Below are 24,315 nucleotides of genomic sequence, written 5' to 3'. Positions count from 1 at the left end.
CGACGGCGGTGCCTAAGCCGTGAAGAGCAGGAAAGTTTGTGGCTTCCCTGCCGCAAAAGAGCTGGCTTGTGCGGCCTCCATGCCGCATGAAGATGGCAGCGGCAGCGGCCTGCCACGGAGGTCCCGGCCACATGGAAGGTGAGAGGCCTGCTTGCGGAGAGTAGCTCCGCGGGCAGGTATCAAAACAGTACCCCCCTTTTTAAAGACTCCTCCTCAAGCCTCGTATCAACAGCTGGAGGAAACAAGGTATCAGTACAAACTGACAGGGGGAGAGAGCAAGGGTCCAAGAACAAACGTTGGAAGATTCTTGGCAAGGAACTGTAACGATGGCAATACTGTAGCTGAAGACAAGAAGAATATTGAAGAACCAGGCAAGACGTAGACGAGACACTGAAGACTTAAACAAGCAAGGAACAAGAATGCAGGACAGCAGGCTTGCATCTCACATTCTAGTAACCAAAAAATAAAATTCAAGACAAAGCATCGAAGATGAACAGAGGGCATAGCTAAGTATTAACTTGTATTGAAGACCAGTTCTTGGTTCACAGTAGTAACAGAGAGTGAAGTTCAAATTGGATTCTGTAGCTGTAACGGTGGAACTCAGAAGAATCTGTAAACAACTTGCTAGCTGATTTTGAATAGCTGTGATGTCAGGCAGCTTTCGAATGGAAATCCGAGGCACAGAGTTCAGATGCTGGAGAGTAATTCTAAAGGCAAGTTGTCTAAAGAAGATGGTGAATTCAATACTGAAGGAAGACTCTCAGCGAGGGTCGTAACCGAGATACTCACAAGATCTTCACCATTGGAAGCTCGAGATCCCCCTGGGAGGAGCCCTTGAGGAACCGAGCCGCTTGGGCTTAGGAGTAGACATCCGGGAACTAGTGTGCGATGGAATTTTTTCAAAGAACAAGAGTCAAGCAAGAAGTCGAAACCGGAGAGACCCACAATCTTCACCACTGGAGACCCGAGATTCCCCCGGGAGGAGCCCTTGAGAATCCGAGCCGCTTGGGCTTAGGTGGGGTCCGCGGATGGCGGAAGTCTGAAGCTGAGCAGGAATGGAGACTAAGAAGCTCAGGGTTGTTGCTTCTTGACTGGCATGGTTGAGTGAAAAAGGTCTTTACAGCTTAGTATGAGAGTGAGCGACTTAGGAAATCCATGAATACTTTGGCACTCACAACGTAGTGACATCACACTCAAGGTTGATGGTCAATAGGTGTCACTATAGTACTTAAACAAGGGACTGTCTGCTGATGATAATTGCTCCGATGACGTGAGGAAGTAGTCTCCTTAGGCTGGAACAAGGAGCATACCAGACAATAAATGTCGCTGTGGCACTATGCGAGGAACTGTTAGTCGAAGAAAAACATTTCTTTAGGACGGAGTCAAGAAGCCACATTGAGATGGAAGGAGCTTCATGCGACTAGACTTGAAGATGGCAATGGATTCCAATGGGAGTGAGGAACCCCCACAGACAGATGGTCAAATGTAGGCACTGGAGGCAGAATAGATGACAGGAAATCAGGAATTCCAATCCTGATTAAGGACTTGAAATACTGAGTGTTTGAAGAAATCATGGTATCGAGCTCAGAGATGCAGGATAGGTCGCGATGGTGATTCTGAGTCGAATACATCAATATGGAACGGAAGCTGGACCAGACTATGGATTCAAGGAGATTCGCAGGAAGGTGACATCTGTGAAGAACCAACAAGTAGTCTGTAGCTGGAAACTCCTTTGCGGATATGAAGATGCATCAAGGATGCAGGCGCCTCCTGCTGGTCGTAAGAACCCTAGGCATGAACTGTAGAGAACACTTCTGGCTGAGAAGACTCCAGAGCCAGCACTAGGCCAGTGCTGAATAGACTAAGAAGATGAGAAGACAGGTCTCGGGTGCAGGCGCCTCCTGCTGGTTGGAACATGCCAAGACCTGAGGTGGTGTAATGGTACACTTCGAAGACAGGTATTCCCTGAAGCATGAAGATTCTCGAAGTTGAAGATGCTAGTTGTTGGATGTGGAACCTGGGCGCAGGTGCCTCCTGCAGGTCGTATGGAACCCAGGGAGCTGGGCCACATCGAAGTGGGAAGAACAGAGATGATCACTGGAACCAAGACAGGCAACTCCTGCCAGTCGAGGAGTTCCAGGACGAGTGGATGCAGAGATGGTCTGGCTGCAGGCGCCTCCTGCAGGCCGTGGGAACCAGACAGCTGTAGCGAAGACATCAACAACACACAAAAATTATTGACAAAAGCAAGCATTGAATGTCCATAAGCTAGGAGCAAAAAATTCTTTGGGCAAAAGCAGGCTGAAGAAAGTCCAGTAACTGAAGAAAAAAAATTTTCCAGGCAAAAGTCCAAAAGAAACTGAAGCCCATCGGGCACAGCTTACCGAGCTCTTGGCCTTCGGATCATGTTACGAGCGCGACCTCCGGCAGCTGTTACACTCCGCGGCACGAAGGCGCAGTCGTCTCTAAAGCTGGGATGTGAGCCCTTGGGCCACGGCATGGCCCAAGGAAGAGCCCCAAGCCACACCGCGGGAGTTGAGCTGGTGCGAGCATGGGTAACGAAAGCAGGACAAGATTGAAGCAAGGACTAGAATACAAGGTCTGACCCTCAACCGGACCTGCACACCCCAGGATTACCAACAACGCAAAGTTGATAGATGAACAGTCCTCCGACCGTTCCAAGCCCTTTCAGACCTGTCGCTGGGAACGGCAATGGGCGGCAGGCCGGACAGAGGACGAGGGCAGACGGAGTCCTTAGAACACAGAAGACTTTGGACGAAGACTGAAGCGAGAACGATGAAGACGAGGACGCTGAAGACGAAGGCTGGAGTAAGACAACATAGACGAGGACTGAAGCAAGACACCATGGACGAGGACTGAGGCGAGACATCATAGATGAGGGCTGAAGCGATACACTAAAGACGAGAGCTGAAGCAGGACACTGTAGGTAAAAGCTGAAGCAGGATCAAGAGCTGGGGCGAGTCTGCGACGCAGCGCGCCCTACACAGTCCACTCGTGGGACTGGTCGCGGACCATGCTGGGCTCGAGGCAGTACTCCAGGAGGAATAGTGGAAGCTGATTCCGGAACATGACTAAGCAACTGCAGAGACCTGCACTGGGGCAGGCCCTACACAGCCCCCCGCGGGACTGGTCGTGGGCCATGCCGGACTCGGCAAGTTCAGACAGAGACTTGACATGGACATCACGCAGGTTGCAATAGGCTCTGAAGACCAGGACAATTCTGAAGCAGGATTCGATTCTCAAGGATTAAAAACAATAGACTGAAGCAGGAGGTCTTCGCTACGGACATGAGGATGGCCTTGTACCGTGAGGCACCCTACACAGTCCACCCGAGGGACTGGTGACGGACCACGACAGCGGTACGCCAGGAAAGTGGACATCGGGGAACCAAGGCATGGAGGCAGAGACGAAGGCAAGGACATCAGGAACATCGAGACAACAGAAGACTGGGATGAGGAACATCTGGAACACGGAGAGGGCTGAAGACCTGGACGAAGGACATCTGGAACATGGAGACGACTGAAGACCTGGACGACAGACATCTGGAACATGGAGACGACTGAAGACCTGGATGAAGGACATCTGGAACATGAAAACGAAGCCGTCAAAGCAGAAGAAGTCCACGGAGGACCTGGACCGGTCAGAAGACACAGACGACTGTGGAACCCGATCTGAAGGCAACGAGAGACTGAAGAAGAATCTCTTTTATAGGGATGAAGCAGGAAGTCATCATCAGAAGGAGCCAGGAGCACTTCCTGTGACTGGCCCACTAAATAGAGAGAAGAGGCACTCCGGCACCTTAGGAGGCTGAAGCAAGAAGAGAAACAGGACCATGGTCAGCGGCATCCCCTGCACAGCGAGACCGACGCAGGGAAGGCAGGCTGGCTGCAGGCACCGGCAGGGACAGCCTCCCTGCCGGTCAAAGACCCCAGCAGCGGTGAGGACGGCTCCCTACCGTCTGAGGACCCCAGGAGGAGCGTCAGGGAGCCGGAGCGGCATCGGCCGCAAGGGGAGGCTCCCGGGTGTTCAGCCCTGCCGCGCTGGACCACCAGGGGCTTTTGGCAAGTCTTGGGGGACCCTCCTGACCCCCACAAGACTTGCCAAAAGTCTAGCGGGCGTCCGGGAGCGACCTCCTGCACTCGGACCGTCGGCTGCCAGTATTCAAAATGGCGCCGATAGCCTTTGCCCTTACCATGTCACAGGGTCTACCGGTGCCATTGGTCAGCCCCTGTCACATGGTAGGAGCACAAGATTGCGCCGGCCATCCAGTGCTCCTACCATGTGACAGGGTCCGGCCAATGGCACGGATACCCTGTCACATGTTAAGGGCAAAGGGCCATCGGCGCCATTTTGATTAGTGGCAGCCGACGGCCCGGGAGCGGGAGATCGCTCCAGGGACCCCCACTGGACCACTAGGTACCTGTAAAAGTTTTTGGGGGGTCGGGAGGGTGGGGGAAGCTAAGGGATTAAAGGGTTTTAAAGGGTTGCGGTGAATTTAGGGGTTACTTTTGTGTGCCATTTTTCCCGCCCTCCCCCAAAACGATAAGAGAACTCCCACGATCAATATCGTGGGGTTTTCCTATCGTTTTGGGGGAGCCCCTGATTTCTTAAACACTTAGTGTAATATTTGGCCGGCTGCGGGATAGCCCTGCAACTGGCCACACTCACCCCTGGGAGCCTCCAACACTGAGGATTCCGCCACCATGCTCCCCTGCTGGACCCCTTAGGCGCGCGTGCCTAGCACGTACCGGAACTTAAAGGTCTCCAGCATGAAAACACCCGAGGTGCTGAGTGATAACCTGAGAGCCAGCTGGGGATTTAAAAGCTGAGCCTCAGTCCTAGCCGGCACCTCAGCAGTGCGTGTTACTTCTTCTGATCCTGTCTCGCTCCGGCTTGTTCCTGTTCCTGCCCTGCCTCATCCAGCTTGCCCTGCCTTGTCCAGCCCGCCTTGCCCTTTCCTGCCTCCAGTCCTGCAGTTCCTGATCCTTTGTTTGCCTGCCTGTACTGATCTCTGCTATAGACCCGGACTACTCTTTTGCCTGCCACTGACCTCTGCTATGGACGTGGATTACTCTCTTATCAGCCACCTGCCACTGAACTCTGCGTCAGACCTTGACTACACCTTGCTCTCTGCCTGCCCAGACCTTGGCCTAGCCCCAAATGCTCACATCCTGACCGTCTTGTGGGACTCTCGCCTAAGTCCTACCAGCCCCTGGAACCCAAAGGCTGAACCCACACGGAACGGAGCTGGTCCCAGCCTTGTCCCAACTCAGGGCACATTCACCAGCTGTTGGCATAGGCCTAGTAGGTTTGCTTACTAGGCTGCATCAACTATGCACAGCACAGGGGTCCACTACCTCACAAATTTGCTGATGCCTTGGACCTGGTGGACTCGCCTGCAATCCAGGCTATTCCAGGATTTGCCCAGCGTATCCAGAAGCTGCAAGAAATTCTGAATCAAGTGACTGGCCTGCTCGAAGGACCGGCGCTACGAATGAACACCGACACCGGCCACAGTCCCTGCAGCTCTAACTCCACCTGCAGCTAGCCCATCTTCCTGGACTCATGTCGCACCTGCTGCCGCCTCCTTCCAGGTACCATGGGGGTGCCAAGGAATGCAGGGGCTTCATAAACCATTGAAGGGTGTATTTTGAGCTCTAGTTGGTCCTGTTTCCATCCAATTGTACAAAGATGACATATATGGTCTCCTTGATGGGCCTCCCCATGTCGCCTGGTGTTTGATGAGCTAGGTTGTGCCCTCTTCCACAGCCACAGAACTGCTACGAATCTGCCAGGGAATGTACACTGTGGGCGAATATATAGTGCAATTCTGTACCCTGGCTTGGGAACGCCGCTTGGGAAAGGATAGCCAGATGCTCATTTTTTGGCAGGACTTATCTGGCCGTATAAAAGACGAGCTGATGGGGCAAGTTATCCCTCCCACACTAGAAGGCCTGATCACTCTGATTATTCATGTTGACCTGAGATTCCAAGAGTGGGCCCAGGAGTGCTGAGCAACGCATCAGCCCATCCGTCTAGCTCCTCACTTCCAACACCCCCCTAGTGCCTGCATCCAACCTGGAGTTGACACTCTCCACTGAGGAACCTATGCAGCTGAGCCGGTCTAGACTCTCCGAAGAGGAAAAATAGAGATGGAGACAATTAAGGCTCTGCCTGTACTGTGCTAGCCAAGCCACTATCCTCAGAATATGGAAACTTCCCAAACTTAGAGTTGATTAGAGAGGTAACCAAAGGTCGGATTACTCCCTCTCCACAACTTCTGGTGCCTGTCTGCCTTGCCACAGGAGACTATATGATCCACACCAAGCATTTCTGGACTTTGGGGTCAGGTGATAACTTTATTGAACAGTCACTAATCACCAGCATAGCCAGCCTACAACCACCTTGGAATGCACCATCACTATCTCTTCTGTTTACAGCGAGCCTCTTTCAGGTTGTCTTACTGTGATCATTGTACCTTTGACCATGCAGAAAACCACAATACTGTACAAAATGAACAGTTTCAATAAACACAATCTATACATTTAAATATTAACTTTAATTTATCTAATATATCCATAATATCACATCATGTATCTCATTTCAAAAATTATTTTGTTAAAAATATTATAGCAAAATTCAATTGATACCAGAAATTCACTAAATTCATTAATTTTTCACACTATACCAATACATAAAACCATACAAAATCCCTAACATTCACACCACACATCCACCTCATTCATTCAATAAATTATACTTCCAATAATTAAACACAACAATAATCTTACTATATGTTGCTAATAACAGCATGTGGGCAATGAGGAGATCCTCGGTATTACTATCATTTGAAAGACTATGGCAGTTAGTAAATAGTTCCAAACCGGCTGATACTTAACTTATGGTAACAATCATATTTCCAAAAACAGGAAGGCTGTCCACTAAAACCAATAAGCTTGTACTATAAACACCGGTGAGGAAAGTTTTCTATGCTCTAATGATTCAATATTGTGACCATCTTAATGTTATTCAAATCTTTTTCCCAATGTTATGGCTCACAATTTGCTTTTCAAAAACAGGCTCAGTCTCCTTCAATCGGCAATTGCCATCATAATACTGCCATGCTGCAGTTGTACTCCTCCGATGTAACCAAGTGTCCTCTTCAATATTCCTCCATTGTAACCAAGTGTCCGCTTGAATATTTCTCCAATATATCATAAACATCCCGACGCTGCAGCATTTCGTCTCTCCTGTGTGCCTGCATCAGGGGAATATCTTCAATATAGCCTCCCAAGCTGTATATCATTCATGCAAATTGTGGTTTTCTGACCTTAGATCGAACAGTGCAGGTTGGTTGGGGTAGTTTTTGTTTTGCCTTTGACCATGCAGACAAGTCTCCTCCATAAGGAAACCATCACCTTCTATGTGCTACCCAAGGCAGTCAACCCCATTATCCTGGGGCTGCCCTGGCTCCAGCTTCATCAACCCTCTATTGACTGGGGCATGCTACAGGTAGCTCGTTGGGGTCCCATTGTGCCGCAAAGTGTCTATCTGCAGACCTGCCTCATGTTACTCTAGCTCTGGCCACCATGTCCTTCCTGCCAGGCTTACTGTGCCACTACGCAACATAGTCAGATATCTTCAGTAAGCTCCAGGCCTAGAACTTGCCACACACACATCATATGACTGCCTGATAGACCTCCTACCAGGGAAGATGCTACCCCAAGGGTAGGTTTACCCTCTGTCAGCACCTATGTCACAATACATCCATGAAAATTTAAAAAGAGGCTTCATCCAGCCTTCCTTGTCCCCTGCAGGACCAGGCTTCTTCTTTGTAGGTAAAAAGGACAATTCCCTTAGGCCCTGTATAAATTACAGGGTCCTCAATGCAATCACCAGAAAGAATCATTACTCTCTGCCTCTCATTACGAAGCTATCTGTCCACCTTCAAGTAGCTCATATCTTCACCAAACTTGACTTCCATTGGGCTTATTATCTCATACTCATACAAGAAGGCGATAAGTGGAAGACAGCCTTCAATACCAGAGATAGCCATTAATCAATATCTTGTTATGCCTTTTGGCCTATGCAATGCTCCTGCAGCCTTCCAACACATGGTTAACAAGATCTTCTGTACTCTCACGAAGTGGTGTATTTTTATTTTTTTTATAAATTTTTCACATTTACAGACAGCAAAAAGCATGCCCTGGAAAATATCAGGTACATCATGGAAGGAAACCATTTACCATTTAACATAATACCAAAGAAAACAAAAATTTTCCCATGACCTGAAGTTACAATAAACAGGTAGATTTTAAAAGGGTTACGCGCATAAGTTATGTGCGTAACCCTTTCAAAACCCCCCTGCGCACGCCAAGCCTATTTTGCTTAGGCTCGGCAGCACATGCAAGCCCCGGGACACGTGTAAGTCCCGAGGCATTGCTAGGGGGGGCGTGTCAGGGGCGTGGCCGAGGCCTCCGAAATCGCTCCTGGGCCGGGGAATCGCGCGGCAGCAGCCAACTGGGGCAGGCGTAACTTTCGCGATAAAGGTGGGGGGGTGTAGATAGGGCTGGGGGGCTGGGTTAGGTAGGGGAAGGTGGGGGGAGGCCGAAGGAAACTTCCCTCCGAGGCCGCTCCGATTTCGGAGCGGCCTCGGAGGGAACGGGCAGTGTGCACAGGGCACCGACCCCAGATTTTATAAGATACGCGCGGCTACGCGTGTATCTTATAAAATCCGGCGTACTTTTGTTTGCCCCTGTGCGCGAACAAAAGTACGCGCGGGCGTACTTTTCTAAAATCTACCCCAAAGTGTGTGGGGGGGAGGGGTAGTAACCATCAATAGAGCAAATTACAACATAGATATAGTAAAAAGGAAAGAGGAGAGAGGAGAGAGAGCAGATCTCTAATCAATCACCGACGACTGCGACTTGAGCTACTCCTTGGGTCTGTTGATGAGAGTCCAGAAACAGCTCTAACTGGGAAGGATCATAAAAAATATATCTGGCACCATTTATCTTCATAACGCATTTACATGGAAAACGAATAACTATCTAGGCTCCCATCTGTCGTGCACACATACAGAGAACTAAAAATTTCTTCCGTCGCTTCTGTGTTGCTTTAGATAAATCTGGGTACATCCAGACCTTATTGGCCCAAATAGAAGGTATCCTATTATGAGAAATATTTTCAAAATACTGTCCCGGTCAAAAGACAATACAAAATTTACCAATACTGTACCCCTTTTCTCTATCTGTGCCTCTAAGGAAGATTCCAAAAACTCTGTTAAATTCAAAGATACTGGCCCAGTAACTTGTTGATTTTCTCCTTCCATCTTAGTTTCTGGAAGAAAATACACTTTAGATATCGGTGGTAGTGCTTCTGTTGAAATCTGCAGTATTTCTTGTAGATAACTTCTATATTGTTCCCTCGGTGAGACCATCTTACACTTTGGGAAATTTAAGACTCTTAAATTTAAATATCTCGCAGTATTCTCTAAATTTTTCATTCTTCTAATTAAAGCTGTCTCACCTTGTATCAGGCCATTCTGCACAGATTTTGAGTAATTTTTGAGTCCATTTCTTCAATTTTTTCTGTGTGCAAAGACACAACAGGATTTAAGTTATTAAATTGAACTTGAGTATCTTTAATAGCCGTGGTCAAAGTTATTACTGAATTTTCTAAAAAAGAAATAGCTTGCCATAATGAATCCAGAGTCACTACACTTAGTTTCATCATAATGATTGAGAAGTAAAAGTTACCGGTTGAGATGTTTGAGGGAAATGTCCATCTTGAATCCAGGCCGTTTGCTCCATCTCTCTCCATTCCGCAGTGGCCCAAACACCACCACCCTCTTGCACAAAATCGAGTTAGCCCTTCCGTCCATGGGGTGGAGAACAACATTCCACCCTCGATAACAGGTGCCACTTTAACCCCTGCAGGACCCTCCTTGGAGGCCCTTACCCCTAAGGACGCCTTCCGTCTATGGGGCACGTCTGGGCCCACAGTCGTGGCGCGCAGCAGTAGAGAGGGCATCATCAGAGCTCCGGGACTCAGCGATATCTCTCCCTTGAGCAGGGGGTTTGCTCTCTTCCCTCTTTTCTCACAGGAACCTCCGGAGCGTTTACATCTGCAGGTGGGTAGAATCCAGCAATGCTCGTCTGAACAAGTGCAGGTTTTAGACAGGCCGAGGTTCCTTCTCTAACCAGTCCTTTCCTTTTTGTATGAGGCATTTGGGAAATTATTACAACAACGAGCAGCACAGGAGCTACTACTTCCACATCCTCTCCTCACAGCGCCATCTTGGAACGCCCCCCAAGTAGTGGTGTATTTAAATGGAATTTTCATCCTCTCACAATCTCTGGTACAACATCATGAGCATGTTAAGCAAGTATTAATTATTTATTTATTTATTTATTTATTTACCGACATTCGTGAAGCACATCATGCCGGTTTACAATGAACTCAAGGAGGAAAATTACAAAAATTATAATTATAATTATTAAAAATTATAGAGGCTCCAGGAGCACTACTTGTTCACAAAGCTAGAGAAATGCACGTTTGAACAGGAAGAGCATCCATTCTTGGGTTACAAATGGACCCTGCAAAGGTAAAGGTCATTCTAGATTGGCCCCCAACCTGTCAGACTCAAGACGTTAGAACACTTCCTGGGCTTTGCAAATTATTACAGGCAATTTGTACCCAGGTTTTCCTCATTGACAGCTCCAATTACTGCCCTTACCAAGAAGGTCGCAAACACCAAGCTCTGGCCAGAGGAGGCTATCCAAGCCTTTTAGTGTCTCAAGCAAGAATTCTTATGAGAACCTTATCTATGCCACTCAGACCTATCAAAACCCTTTGTCTTGGAGGTAGATGCCTCTGCTCTTCGGATAGGGGCTGTCCTCACTCAACACAATGACCAAGGAACCCTTTTGCCGTGTTCATGCTTCTCCAAAAATTCACTCTGGCAGAAAACAACTATACAATCAAAGACTGTAAGCTTTTGCAGTGAAGCTGGCATCAGAGGAGAGGCACCACCTATTAGAGGGATCTACACACCAGATCACCATCTATGCCTACCACAAGAACCTGGAGTATTGGCAACAGGACCAGCAATTAAATCCTCAGCAGGTGGTCACCATTCTTCAACTGCTTTGACTTCAAGCTACATTATCGCCCCATGGAAAAGAACCAACGGGCCGATTCCCTTTCACGTTCCTTTGAAACTGAAGATGCCCTGTAACCTCCTTGCCACATTATAGATACAGCAAGGATAGTGGCCGCAACTGCAGTTCTAGTATCGCCTGGAAAAAATGAAGCTCCCAAACGACTAAAGGAAAAGTTACTCAAATGGGCTCATGATTCCCACCTGGCAGGACACCCAGGGGCCACCAGAACCCTGGAACTAACTCTTTGCTACTATTAGTGGCCTCAAGTGAATCCAGATGTGAAACTGTATGTGGAATCCTGCCCCACTTGTGCAATGCGTAAGAATTTTCATGCTCACCTTTGGGGGCTATTACAGCCATTGCCGGACTCCGAGAAACCTTGGACCCACCTGGCAACTGACTTCATCATGGGCCTTCCCCTCTCTAATAGCTATACCGTGATATGGGTCATGGTAGATCAATTCTCTAAGACGGCTTCATATCACTCACCAGTCTTCCTTCTGCACCAGAGCTGGCCCGCTTCTTTGTGCAAGATATCTTCCATCTATACAGGCTCCCATCTCATATCCTTTTGGATCATGGAGTTCATTTCATGGCTCAGTTTTAGAGAAGTCTCTGTAAAAATTTTGGTATCACCCTGGATTTCACATCAGTGTACCACCCGCAAAGTAATAGGCAGATAGAAAAGGTCAACCAGATCCTCAAAAATGTCCTATAAGCAATGAATGCCAAGACAATATAGAGCTTCCTTCCTCCCATGGGCACAGTTTTGCCACAACAATCATGTAGGGAGCTCTACTGGATTGTCTCCATTTCAAATATTCTTCGGCAGACACCCCAGAGTACCACTCTCAGTCTCACCCTCAGTATCCTGCCCCATGGTCAATGCCATGAGCTATGATCTCAAGGATCTATGGCGAGAATTCATCAGCTTCTCACCCACAGCTGCTAGTCGGTTCAAAAACCAAGCCAACAAAAAGTGCTGCCCAGCACCATAATTCAAGCCTGGAGAACTGGTATGGTTAAGCACCCAAAACCTGTGTCTTAAGATGCCCTCAACCAAATTTGCACCTAGGTTTATTGGACCATTCCCCATTCTTCGGCATGTTGGAGCAGTGGCCTATCAACTGAAACTTCCACTCACTCTGAAATCATAACATCTTTCACATCTCGCTCATAAAGCCTCTTATCCTATCATGGCTTTCACTGCATCCTCCCAGTCCTACTGAATCAATGTCCAGGTTGGGTACCAAATTTGAAGTGCAAGAAATTCTGTACTCCAGAATATGTTGGAATCAACTTGAATATCTCATCTCCTTGGGACAGTACTTCTGTCCCAAGAAGAACTCATGGGAACCCACAGCCAATCTCCAAGCCTCCCAGACGGTAAGAAATTTCCATGAATGCTTCCCCCAAAAGCCAAAGTGAAGAAGCCTTGGTAGGGGGGGACTTAGGGAGGTTGGGTCCTGTAACATTTGGCCAGCCACAAGACAGCCTCATGACTGGCTGGACTCACCCCAGGAGCCTCCAACACCGAGGATGACTCCTTTGTAGCTAGGATGCCGCCACCTTGCTCCCCTGCTGGACCCTTTAGGTATGCGTGCATAGTGCATGCCAGAACTTAAAGGCCCCTGGTGCAAAAACACCTGAGGTGCCAGGAGATAACATCAGAGCTGGCTAGGGATTTAAACCTCAGCCGCACTACTCATAGGCGCCCTCAGCAACAGGGTCCTTCTGCTTCCATAGCAGTGCGCGTTGCTTCACCTGATCCTATCCCAGCTTGTTCCTGACCCTGCCTTGCCTCATCCAACCTGCCCTGCCTCGTCCAGTCCACCCTACCTCATCCAGTCCACCCTGCCTTGTCCTGCCTGTCCCTGTCCTTTGTTTGCCTGCCCAGTACAGATCTCTGCTACAGACCCGACTAATCTTCTGCCTGCCACTTGCCACTGACCTCTGCTATGGACCCGTATTACTCTCTTGCCTGCCATCTGCCTCTGAACTCTGCTTCAGACCTCGACTACACCTCACTCACTTTCTGCTTGACCCTCAGACTGACCCTAGTAACTGTCGGCCCCAAACTCTCACATCCTGACCACTTTGTGGGACTTTTGCCTAAGTCCTGACAGCCCTTGGAACCCAAAGGCTCAACCCATGGGAAATGGGGATGGTAAAGGTGAAGGTCCAACCTTGTCCCAGCTCAGGGCATGTTGACAGTTGTCAGCATGGACCTAGTAGATTCTAGAGATGTGAATCGTGTCCTCGATCGTCTTAACGATCGATTTCGGCTGGGAGGGGGAGGGAATCATATTGTTGCCATTTGGGTGTGTAAACTATCGTGAAAAATCGTTAAAATCGTGAGCCAACCCCCCTAAAACCCACCCCCGACCCTTTAAATTAAATCCCCCACCCTCCCGAACCCCCCCCCAAATGCTTTAAATTACCTGGGATCCAGCGGTGGTCCAGAACGGTGGCGGTCCGGAACGGCCCCCTCAATTGAATCCTTTTGTCTTCAGCCGGCGCCATTTTGCAAAATGGCCGCCGCAAAATGGCGGCGGCCATAGACAAAAACGATTCGACGCGTAGGTCGTTCCGGACCCCCGCTGGACTTTTGGCAAGTCTTGTGGGGGTCAGGAGGCCCCCCCAAGCTGGCCAAAAGTTTCTGGGAGTCCAGCGGGGTTCAGGAAGCGATTTCTTGCCGCGAATCTTTTTCGTATGGAAAATGGCGCCGGCAGGAGATCGACTGCAGGAGGTCGTTCAGCGGGGGTTCCGGACCGCCGCCTGACGACCTCCTGCAGTCGATCTCCTGCCGGCGCCATTTTCCGTACGGAAAACGCTTCGCGGCAAGAAATCGCTTCCTGAACCCCGCTGGACTCCCAGAAACTTTTGGCCAGCTTGGGGGGGCCTCCTGACCCCCACAAGGACTTGCCAAAGTCCAGCGGGGGTCCGGAACGACCTCCTGCGTCAAATCGTTTTTGTCTATGGCCGCCGCCATTTTGCGGCAGCCATTTTGCAAAATGGCGCCGGCTGAAGACAAAGGATTCAATTGAGGGGGCCGTTCCGGACCGCCGCCGTTCTGGACCACTGCTGGATCCCCAGGTAAGTTAAAGCATTTGGGGGGGGGGGTTCGGGAGGGTGGGGGATTTAGTTTAAAGGGTTGGGGGTGGGTTTTAGGGGGTTTTAGTGTGCCGGTTTTCCTGCCCTCCCCCTTCCCCCGATTTACGATTTTTTAACGATAAATCGGGGGAATTGGTATTGTATCGTGGCCCTAACGATTTTTGACGATTTAAAATATATCGGACGATATTTTAAATCGTCAAAAAACGATTCACATCCCTAGTAGATTCCCCTATGAGGCTGTGTCAACCATGCCACACACAAAGGTTCATTACCATTACACTTAGAAGTCAATATTCAGGAACCTATCCAGCTAAGTGGCAATGACTAAGTAGTTAGTGATGGGCAGCATGGGGATATAATGGGGAGAAGCTACTTATCTGACTAACTTAGCCAGATAAGTGGCAATATTCGCACTTATTCTTGCTGCTAAATATCCTGGCTATGTTAGCTGGATAAGTTTATCGGCTATCATAGCTTGCCGGCTATCCTCTCAATATCAACCTCTTAATCACCATGACACAGTGCGACTGCTTCAACCTAGGTTTACTATAAAGATTCATCATCTAGTGGACATTATGAATATCACACTTCTATGCACTGTTTTCCCTTCAAAGAGATAATCCCTCCAATGTGAGTTCAACCTTCTCCTCTACCAAAATTCCTTCCAGCGTCTTTTTTGTTTTCTTTTTTTAAGTGACAAAGTGCTGCTTGATGGAAGCTTCATCACATTTACATGTTTTTGTATCCCCCATTTTCCCCTATAATAGACCTCCCTACCTGCAGACACGCAAGCAGGGCAGACTGATTCTCGACACTGCTCCTTGAACTGACGGGGCAGATTTAGATCTAAGAGATACAACACTTACCCTAATGCATTTGCAGACGCTAAGCATGATGTTACCCTGGGATGGATATGTTTTGTACATGCTACTTCCGGAAATAAATACAACTGAAAAATATTTTAAGAAATAGAGGCTTGTTAAGGTGTACACGTTGACTCATTTCTGCATACGAGCAATAATGGTCACAGATAAAATGCAAGGGTTTCAGGATGAATCTACAAAAGGACTTACCCTCCACAGGCACAAATGGGAAAATGCTCAGTAAAAATCAGGTTCTATGTATTTACAATGGCAATATGCAACAGTGGCTCTCAACTTTATTCATCAAAAGAGACTACTATATATTAAATGACCAGTTCAGAATATTTATGCAGCTGTATATTGGGGCTCTATTAAAAAAAACCCAACTTGGGCAAACATTTAGCAGTTGGTGACTTTTCCTGAGGCTAAAGCCTGTGGAGGAGCTGAGGAGTGGCAGATACTGTAGCATTTGCTCAGAGCCTGATTAACTATTCATAACTGGAGTTACAATCTTAGATTTAGAGGTTTTTTGAGGTGTTTTTTGCAAATGGGCCAGGGGACATTCCATTATTTAGAACTCCCCTCAACCTCCTGCTCTCCCCAAGATTAGCTTATATACTGGGAAGGAGGCATCACTGCGTCAAGTTTTCTCATCTAGAGGTTTCTAGCCAAAAGTCCCCAATTTTAAAAAAAATCTAGCCACATAGATGTCCAATGAATACCAATGAAGGCAGATAAATTTTGGCTTGTGGTGGGCACTCAGCTGCACAGATGTGCTCAAGCCTATGGGAGCTCCCTGCCCCTCCCGTTTCTTTTCCCTTTAGAAAGAAAGCTAATGGCATGGCTTTTTAGAAAGGCTTATCAATAATCTGCATTTTATGAGATATTGTATGTTGTATATGTTTTTAGTTCATGGATGTCACGTTTAGTGCTTTTTTTTTTTTTACATGATTTCATGACAGACGTTATTTTTGTGATCCACACCAAACAGTTTTTGGAGGCAGCAGAATATAAAACATGTAAATAAAATAAAATAAATAATAAATAAATAATCCCTCCACCTCGCAACCTTTTAACCCACAGCACCATAGGGGAGCTCATCCTGATTGGGCAAGGGGAGGCTATAGGTACAAAAGTCATGGAATTTGTTCTCTCCCTCCCCTCACTATAGCCTCTTCTTTCTCCCTCTGATCTAGCCCCACAGTGAATTTCGGATCATAAAACTTGAATCAGACCATCTCGGGTCAAAGTAAAGCAAAGCAAGGGCATATGAATGTGCACGGCTTTTATCTTAGTCTATAGTGACAATGGCAGCTGATCCATGGTAATATCATAATAGAACTGATAATAGCAATTACAGTGCAACCTACCAAGTGCCACCACCATAAGTAATGCTGGTACCCCAAAGGCCAAAGCATAGCAGTCTGAACCAAAGCATTTCACATCTCCTGGAAATGGAAGAGGAAAAGAAAATACAATTAGTAAAATAGTAAGAAGGCAGTTAATGCCACTGGGATGCTACAGAATGGGCAGCAGATCCTGGGGGAGACTCAGACTGGGTTAGTTGCTGTACTCATGCATTGTGTTGCACCAGAGCTGCTACATTTCACTTGTCAACAAGATACAGTTAACTTATTTATTTATTTAAGGCTTTTATATAGCGACGTTCCTGTACTAGTACATATCACGTCGGTTTACATAGAACCAAAGTTGGAAATTACATCAAACAAGAGGATACAGATAACAGGGCTAACTTCGTATGAACTTATAAAGCAGCGAGCGACTTAAAATAAAATTAAATGATTATAAATATAAGTATAAATATACAAAAAAATAAATAAACATAAACATTCTTGTCAGAACCGTGGTAGAAGGGACGCGGCATGATCCAACACTAATGCCCACCTTTGGAGCCACCATATATGAAATCTCACTCACCACAAAAAGTGGGACAACATACACAAAGAAGTGATTGAATAACTATTATAAAGCACTAGGTAGGCACTCACAGCATGTGCTTCAAAATCCCAAGAGTGTAATCATAAGTCATTCAAACAAACATTTTTTGAAAATGTTTTTATAATTATGCTAAAAAAAAACCCTGCACTTATCTGAGTGCTGAAGGTGCCGGGAATCTCATTCAGGAGAAGAAACAGTGTGTCTGATGTCCACAATATTTTGAAACAAATTTCTTCTTAGTCTGACATTGCAATGTTTTGGAAGGGCACTTCCCTTCCTTCTGCAGGGGATTTGTAGATCACACTGGCAATTTTAGATAGATGTCCCGGATTTTATTAAACGAGTGTGAAAGGATTCGAGCCTAAGAGCATCGTTATTACGCAGATGTTATTTTTGTGATCCACAACGAACAGTTTTTGGAGGCAGCAGAATATAAAACATATAAATAAAATAAAACAAACAATAAATAAATAATCCCTCCACCTCGCAACCTTTTATCCCACAGCACACAGGGGAGCTCATCCTGCTTTGGCTGTAATCAACGCAGATAACGATGCTCTCAGGCTCTGATCCTTGTGCACTCGTTTAATAAAAACCTGGACTTCTATTTTAAAATTGTCAGTGTAATCATCAAATCCCCTGCAGAAGGAAGGCAAGTGCCCTTCCGAAACATTGCAATGTGGAGCTAAGAAGAAATTTGTTTCAAAATATTGTGGACCTCAGACACACTGTTTCTTCTCCTATATGCAGATTCCCGGCATCTTCAGCACTCAGATATTTTCCAAAAAATTTTCATTTGAATGACTTATGTTTACAAAGTTAGTAGCACACTCTTGGGATTTTGAAGCACATGCTGTGAGTGCCTGCCCAGTGCTGTATGATTGTTATTCAATCACTTCTTTATGTTTTCCCACCTTTTTTTTTGTGGTGAGTGAAATTTCATATATGTTGGATTGAGTCGATTCATATATCTTTGGAGTCAGCAGACGAAAATTAATTTTGATTTCCTTATTCTTTTTTTTTTTATTTCATTAGGTTGTCTGCCCGGCAGTACAAAAGCCAGGGTGACTATCCGAGAGCATAGTCGTGGATTTCCCCAGAATGTCCAATCAACTGGGAAATCCAAATGGGGTACAGAGAAGAATATGAGCGGTAATGTGGGATTACGGCTTTTGCAAGCAAAGAGGCTACAGACACCAGAAGCCAGAGTGAAACTGAAGAAGAAAGAAAGAGAGGTTTCAGTAATAGAAAAACTCCCCCATTAAACTTCCACTCTCTTTCCACGACTTCATGAGTTAGACAGCACAGTCTAACCCGGTGTTGCAACTTAAACGCGTTACTCCTTGACTCCTTCCTTTACATAAATTACATTGAGTACCTCTGTAACAAAATGATTGCTTTCTGCATCCCGTGGGAGGGAATTCTGTGTCAAAAACTAAAATCATTCCGCTCACAAATGAGGCTAATATTCAGCTGCTATCTAGCTGAGCAAGATGGCTGGATAAACATCCAGATTACTTGGCCATGCCACTAAGTTTATCCGGCTAACTACACTTATCTGGCTAACTAAGCAGAAGAAGACTGAATATCAGCACTTATCCGGCTAAGGGGGTCATTTTCTAACGGGATCGCACGCAAAAAGTCCCTTTTTGCGTGCGATAGCTAAATCGGGGCGGAGTCCGCGACGACTTCGCTGGCAGCAATAAGGTAGGCCACGTTATCGCCGCCAGTAGCGCACCCAATAGCACCACCTTTCACGGTGGCGCTATTGGGTGCGAACGCCGGCAGCGATAACACCGCGGTGGTGCGATGGCTGCCGGCTTTCGCAGGACCGCCCCCCATTTCGACCTCCCCGTCCCCCATTACCGCAGAATTCACAAATTCCTGTGGTGTTAGAAAATCCAGCCCTAAGCTAGCTAGCCAAGCAGCTCCACCTCAGAACGCCCGTCCTGCCCTTCCTTAGGGGGTTATTTTCCAAGCCGCGATAGGCCCTTATCATGGCGGTAAGATTTAAATTAGGGGATGAGTCAGAGCGGAGTTAGGGAAGGAATTATGGAAATCGGCGGCGGCACCACTGCAGACGATAATATTTCGAACATTATTAGATTGTGAGCCCTCTGGGGATAGGGAAATACCTACAGTACCTGAATGTAATCCACTTTGAAGCACTGAAAAAAGTGCGAAAAGCGGAATATAAATCTAAATTAAAAAAAAAAAATCTAAATTATCGCCAGCAATAGCACGGGGAATAGCACCACCTTTTACGGTGGCGCTATGCCCGCAATAGCCTACAGCCGGCTGCACTGCGGCAGGCGAAACCACACCGCCGTGGTACGTCCGGCTGCAGGCTATCGCCCGTCTGCCCCCTGCTTCGCCCGCCCCCCCCTGTAGCGCCGGGTTCATCATTCCGAACGGAATGATGAACCCTGGCCTTAGTTGGCTATTTATCTGACTAAGTGACAGCCACTAGCCATGCCCACCAGTTTCCACCAGCCAGACTCCACTCCCTATAGCCAGTTTTCCCCAGCCTGACAGTACCCTGCCCACCAGCCCATCCCCACTAGTCTGTCAGTCACCTCCTCACCTTGCTCTGACACTCACATTCATGCTGGTCTCACCCTTCTAACAGCTGTTGCCTTCTAGCATTGCATGGCTGTCAATGAGTTTGAGCTACATGGTGCCCATAGTCCTGAGCTGTTCTTGTGAGGCCACGAGAACAGCACGCACCACACAGCTCGAGTTGAGAGCTGACCTCTTCCAGAAGGCAGCAGCTGTTCAGGGATGACACCGGTGCTGCGCAGGCATTGGAGCAACTGACGAGAGGGAGGCTGGCTTGGGTGGAGGGAGCCCAACGAATCACGTTGCACTGCTTTTTTCCTCCCATTGGTCCACGTGCCCACCCAAATTCTGCCAGCAGAGGAATTCTGTGCAAATTCTGCATTGCACAGAGGTGCAGAACTCCCCCCCCCGGTGTAATATAGTCTTTCTTGGTAATGAAATGCAACTACTGGTGGCAACATTTTCTAGGATTTGCTTTTTACATCAAAATGAAAATACGCTGAAATGCAAATATAGTTTGGTTAAAAAGCATTTTGACTTTTTAATGACTGCCCTTAAATCTTCAGACAGTACAGCCTGTGAAATTAATGTGCTTCATTAGTTTGTTTTCAAGTGGGTCCAAAATAGCTTAATTAAAAAAAACAAATTACAACCGGAACTAGTTATGCTGCTGCCTGAGTAGCTAGCAAGCATAACTGATTATATTTTTCTGAGAAAGTAGCTTTGTTAAAAGTTGCTAAGTGAAAATAAACGGGTTGAGGGTCCCTGCTATGTAATTTCATGGTCCTAGGGGCTTGATTTTCTATTTAGAGATATTTTTCACACTCCCATATACCACTTAATAACCATGTATTTATTTATCTATTTGGTGAATGTGTTAACTGCCCATCTAGGTCTCTGAGAGGTGTACAAGTAATCATATAAAACAGAATCTAAAACAGAATGAAACAGAAAACCAACAATAAATCATTGCATTTATTATTTAATAAGATACTATTCCATGTTCAAAAATAACAACAACTATGCCTTCCTTCATAAATTAACCCAAAATTAAAAAACAGTACAGGCAGCTAAAAAAACAACCCTCTGTCAAATACCACATCTAAAAGCTCCCTTAAACAGAAAAGGTTTTAAAAGCACCTGAAATGAAGATTACCTCCTTCTGGCCTTAACTATTTAGGAAGTGAATTCCGCAATGCAGGAGCTACATACTGTAACTAAAAGTACCCTTCCTAACACTCAATCTATATTTACTGGCCGAGGAAACAGAATGTGGCTGATCTTCCACAGACAGCAGGTGGTATCCAGGACATCTCTCTCAAGTTTATCAGCTAAATACATATAACATAGTAACGGCAGAAGAAGACCAAATGGTCCCTACACCCTGCCCAATAAGTTTCTTATGGTAGTAACTGCTGCTCCATGGAGGTTACCCCCAAGCCTTACGCTAAGGGTTGTAGTATTCGCAATCAAAATCAAGCAACTGTCAAACCCATGCGTTTCTCTCCACTACTTTGTTCATTTGTCAAACTTTAAACAGCCTCCTTCTCTGTATAATTGTTTATTTAAATACTGTATAATTTAAACACTTATCTGTAACTAATCTGTTTTATATTTGCAACAGCTTCCTTCGATGTATAATAGTTACAACTGTAGTTGTACTCATTCTATATATAATTTGGATTAATTTTAATTTAATTTATTTTGTATTTTTTATGTCTTAATCGTTTTAAGTCAATTTATTTATAGCCCTGGGTCTGTTCTATAAAACCCAAAGAGAGTCACCACCTCAATGTTCTATGGAATCGTTCTGTTTAAACTGTTTCATGTAAACCTTGGCTTTCCTAAGCCCTTTGGCATCCTTGTTTTATGTAAACCGGATTGATTTGTATCCCTACAAGAATTTCGGTATATAAAAATTATAAATAAATAAATAAATAAATAACAAAATTACTGCTGGAAATATTTTTATGGGGTGAGCAGCCTTCTTGGTAAGACAGACAATGCTGCTTGAATGAGCTTTGCTTTTCGACTTGGCCTTATAAGCAGGTCTTTGCTTTTTTCCTAATGTCTGCGTATCAGTACCCCAGCCCGTAAAAGTCAGAGCCCAGACTTGGCAGGTAGACCCAGAAGAAGGGAGTTGCAGTAGTCAACTTTAGACAAGATGATGGATTGGAGCACCAAGCAGAAATCTTTGAGGTGTAGGAGTGGTTTTAGTTTTCTTAATACCTGCAATTTGTTAGTTTCCATATTACGAGCTACCACCCAGGAAACAGATCTAGGTGTCATAGTGGATAATAGATTGAAATTGTCGGTTCTGTGTGCTGCGGCAGTCAAAAAAGATATACGTAAATTAATTGTAGGGTTTAGAGGGTCCCTGACAAATATAATATAAATCAATAGACATAAAGGACTTAAATTACCTCTACCTCTCGACTACCTTAGAAATTTTAAGCTCAATAACAAATCAACAAAATTAAGATGCAGATAGCAGTCCAGCAGCAAGAGGGAGGCTTTCCAGACTTTGCACTAAGTACCACATGTATGATTATCTCACAGCTGGGAAGAAGTTGATTGTGTGCACTAGGTGCACAAAGCTCCTAGCTCTCCGAGAACTAATCCGATCTCTGGAGACTAGAGTGGAAGACCATGGAGGAACTAAGGGAGTCAGACATAGCAGAGAAGGCTCACCTCCAATCTGGCAGCACCTGTGCTGCCTTGGAGGAGAAAGGTCATCTGGAAGGAGAGCATCAGCTTGAAGAGGCAGGAAGCAATCCTGTAGCTAGGACCTGCCCTCAAGATGACATGTTTCCAGGGGCACTTGCCCAAGAGGGAAGGGTTAGGATGGCTGTTGTGGTTGGTGGTTCAATTATTAGAAAGGTAGATAACCGGGTGGCTGATGGATATGAGGATCGCTTGATAACTTGCCTGCTTGGTGCAAAGATGGCAGACTTCATGTGTCACATAGGATTTTAGTAAATAGGCCCCCGTTGTTTGTTTTTGAGGGTGAGGTGTTGATGAAGGGTTAATTAAAAATAAATGTTAATTAAAAAAATTAGAGCAGAAAAGGGTTTGCTAACAGAGGACCTTGTTAGCATGACAGCAGTCACTAAATTTCGAGTCTGTCTACTGTTTGTGACAGAGGCAACACAAAAAAGGAAACCTCTGATTATATACGTCTTATACAGAAGTAGTAAAACAGTGGAAAAACACAAAGAAATCTCCGGCCATTGCCATTAGAGGATGAGCCACTGAAAAATGATTCCCCACTCCTTCAACCTGAGTCCTTGAACAACCAAACAAATAAATCAGATGCAAACTCACAACACAGGTCTAAGAACGGAAGAAAGGCACTAAATCATATTGCAAATTGTGGCAGCATATTTTACAGGATCCTACAATTAATAAAGGAAAATTAGTTTCTTACCTGATAATTTTCGTTCCTGTAGTACCAAGGATCAGTCCAGACACCTGGGTTGTGACTCCGCACCAGCAGATGGAGACAGAGCAAGACTTGTCGGGCACCCTCACATATAGTAAGGCGCCACCCACAGCTCGTCAGTCTTACGAATGTCAAAGCAGAAACGCAATGAAACCAAACCAAACTATCTAACTATACCGCCCCACACTAGGGCCAATGCAACCAAAACCGCCAGCTGGATCAGAACTTCCAGAACCAGAGGACCAACAACAGACACTGAAAACACTGGGAAAACCAACCGAGCGGACTCTTCTTACTACTTGGGCGGGAGCCTGGACTGATCCTTGGTACTACAGGAACGAAAATTATCAGGTAAGAAACTAATTTTCCTTTCCCTGTACGTACCAGGATCAGTCCAGACACCTGGGATGTACCAGAGCTGAACTACTGAGGGTGGGAACCAGAGAGTCCCGCTCGCAGAACTCTCCCTCCGAAACCCCCCGAATCCAGGTCCTGAACATCCAGCCGATAGTGTCGAGCGAACGTATGCAGCGACTTCCAAGCGGCCGCCCTGCAAAAACTCTTGAGGCGACACATGCGAAGATTCCGTCCACGAGGCGGCCTGGGCGCACGTCGAGTGGGCTCGAAGGCCCCCCGGAACAGGCTTACCTGTTGTCAATAGGCAAGCAGAAGAAATAGTTTCCTTGAGCCACCGAGCAATTGAGGTCCGAGAAGCAGCGCCACTCCGCTTTGGACCCGAAAACGAGACAAAAGATGGTCCGAAACCCGGAAAAGATTCGTTACCTCCAGATAACGGAGCAGAACTCTGCGGACATCAAGTTTCCTCAACACCTTGATGACTGGAACAGCCCGCGTCCCCTCAGGAAAAACAGGCAACTCAACTGTCTGGTTCAAATGAAAAGATGACACCACCTTCGGAAGGAAAGAAGGAACCGACCTTAGTGAGACTCCAGAATCCGAGAAGCGTAAAACTGGCTCTCACCAAGATAACGCCTGCAACTCTGAAACTCGCCTCGCCGACGCAATGGCTACGAGAAAAAAACCGCCTGAAGGATAAGGTCCTTTAGTGTCGCCCTCCTGATGGGCTCAAAAGCGATGTGCACAGAGCAGAGAGAACCCAATTAAGATTCCAGGAAGGACAAGGATGACATAACAGAGGCCGCAAATGCTTAGCTCCACGAAGAAAACG

The 24,315-nt window shown here is 46.5% G+C and overlaps 1 protein-coding gene across 4 annotated transcripts in view; it reads right to left on the bottom strand.

The window, feature by feature from the left end:
- The window catches only part of SLC15A2 (solute carrier family 15 member 2), a 273,407-nt gene that overhangs the window by 149,381 nt on the left and 99,711 nt on the right, over positions 1-24,315 (bottom strand). For all 4 annotated transcript variants that reach the window (XM_029605210.1, XM_029605211.1, XM_029605212.1 and 1 more), the window contains 2 exons: positions 16,537-16,614; positions 15,170-15,252 (listed from right to left, as the gene is read on the bottom strand). In XM_029605210.1, the coding sequence (XP_029461070.1) occupies positions 15,170-15,252; positions 16,537-16,614 (161 nt within the window). The remainder of the gene's footprint in view (positions 1-15,169; positions 15,253-16,536; positions 16,615-24,315) is intronic.

This window comes from Rhinatrema bivittatum, chromosome 6 (genome assembly GCF_901001135.1).
Source record: "Rhinatrema bivittatum chromosome 6, aRhiBiv1.1, whole genome shotgun sequence".
In the NCBI taxonomy this organism is placed as follows: Eukaryota; Metazoa; Chordata; class Amphibia; order Gymnophiona; family Rhinatrematidae; genus Rhinatrema; species Rhinatrema bivittatum.
Note: the sequence above shows the minus strand (reverse complement) of the source record. Positions and strands in the feature narration are given on the sequence as shown.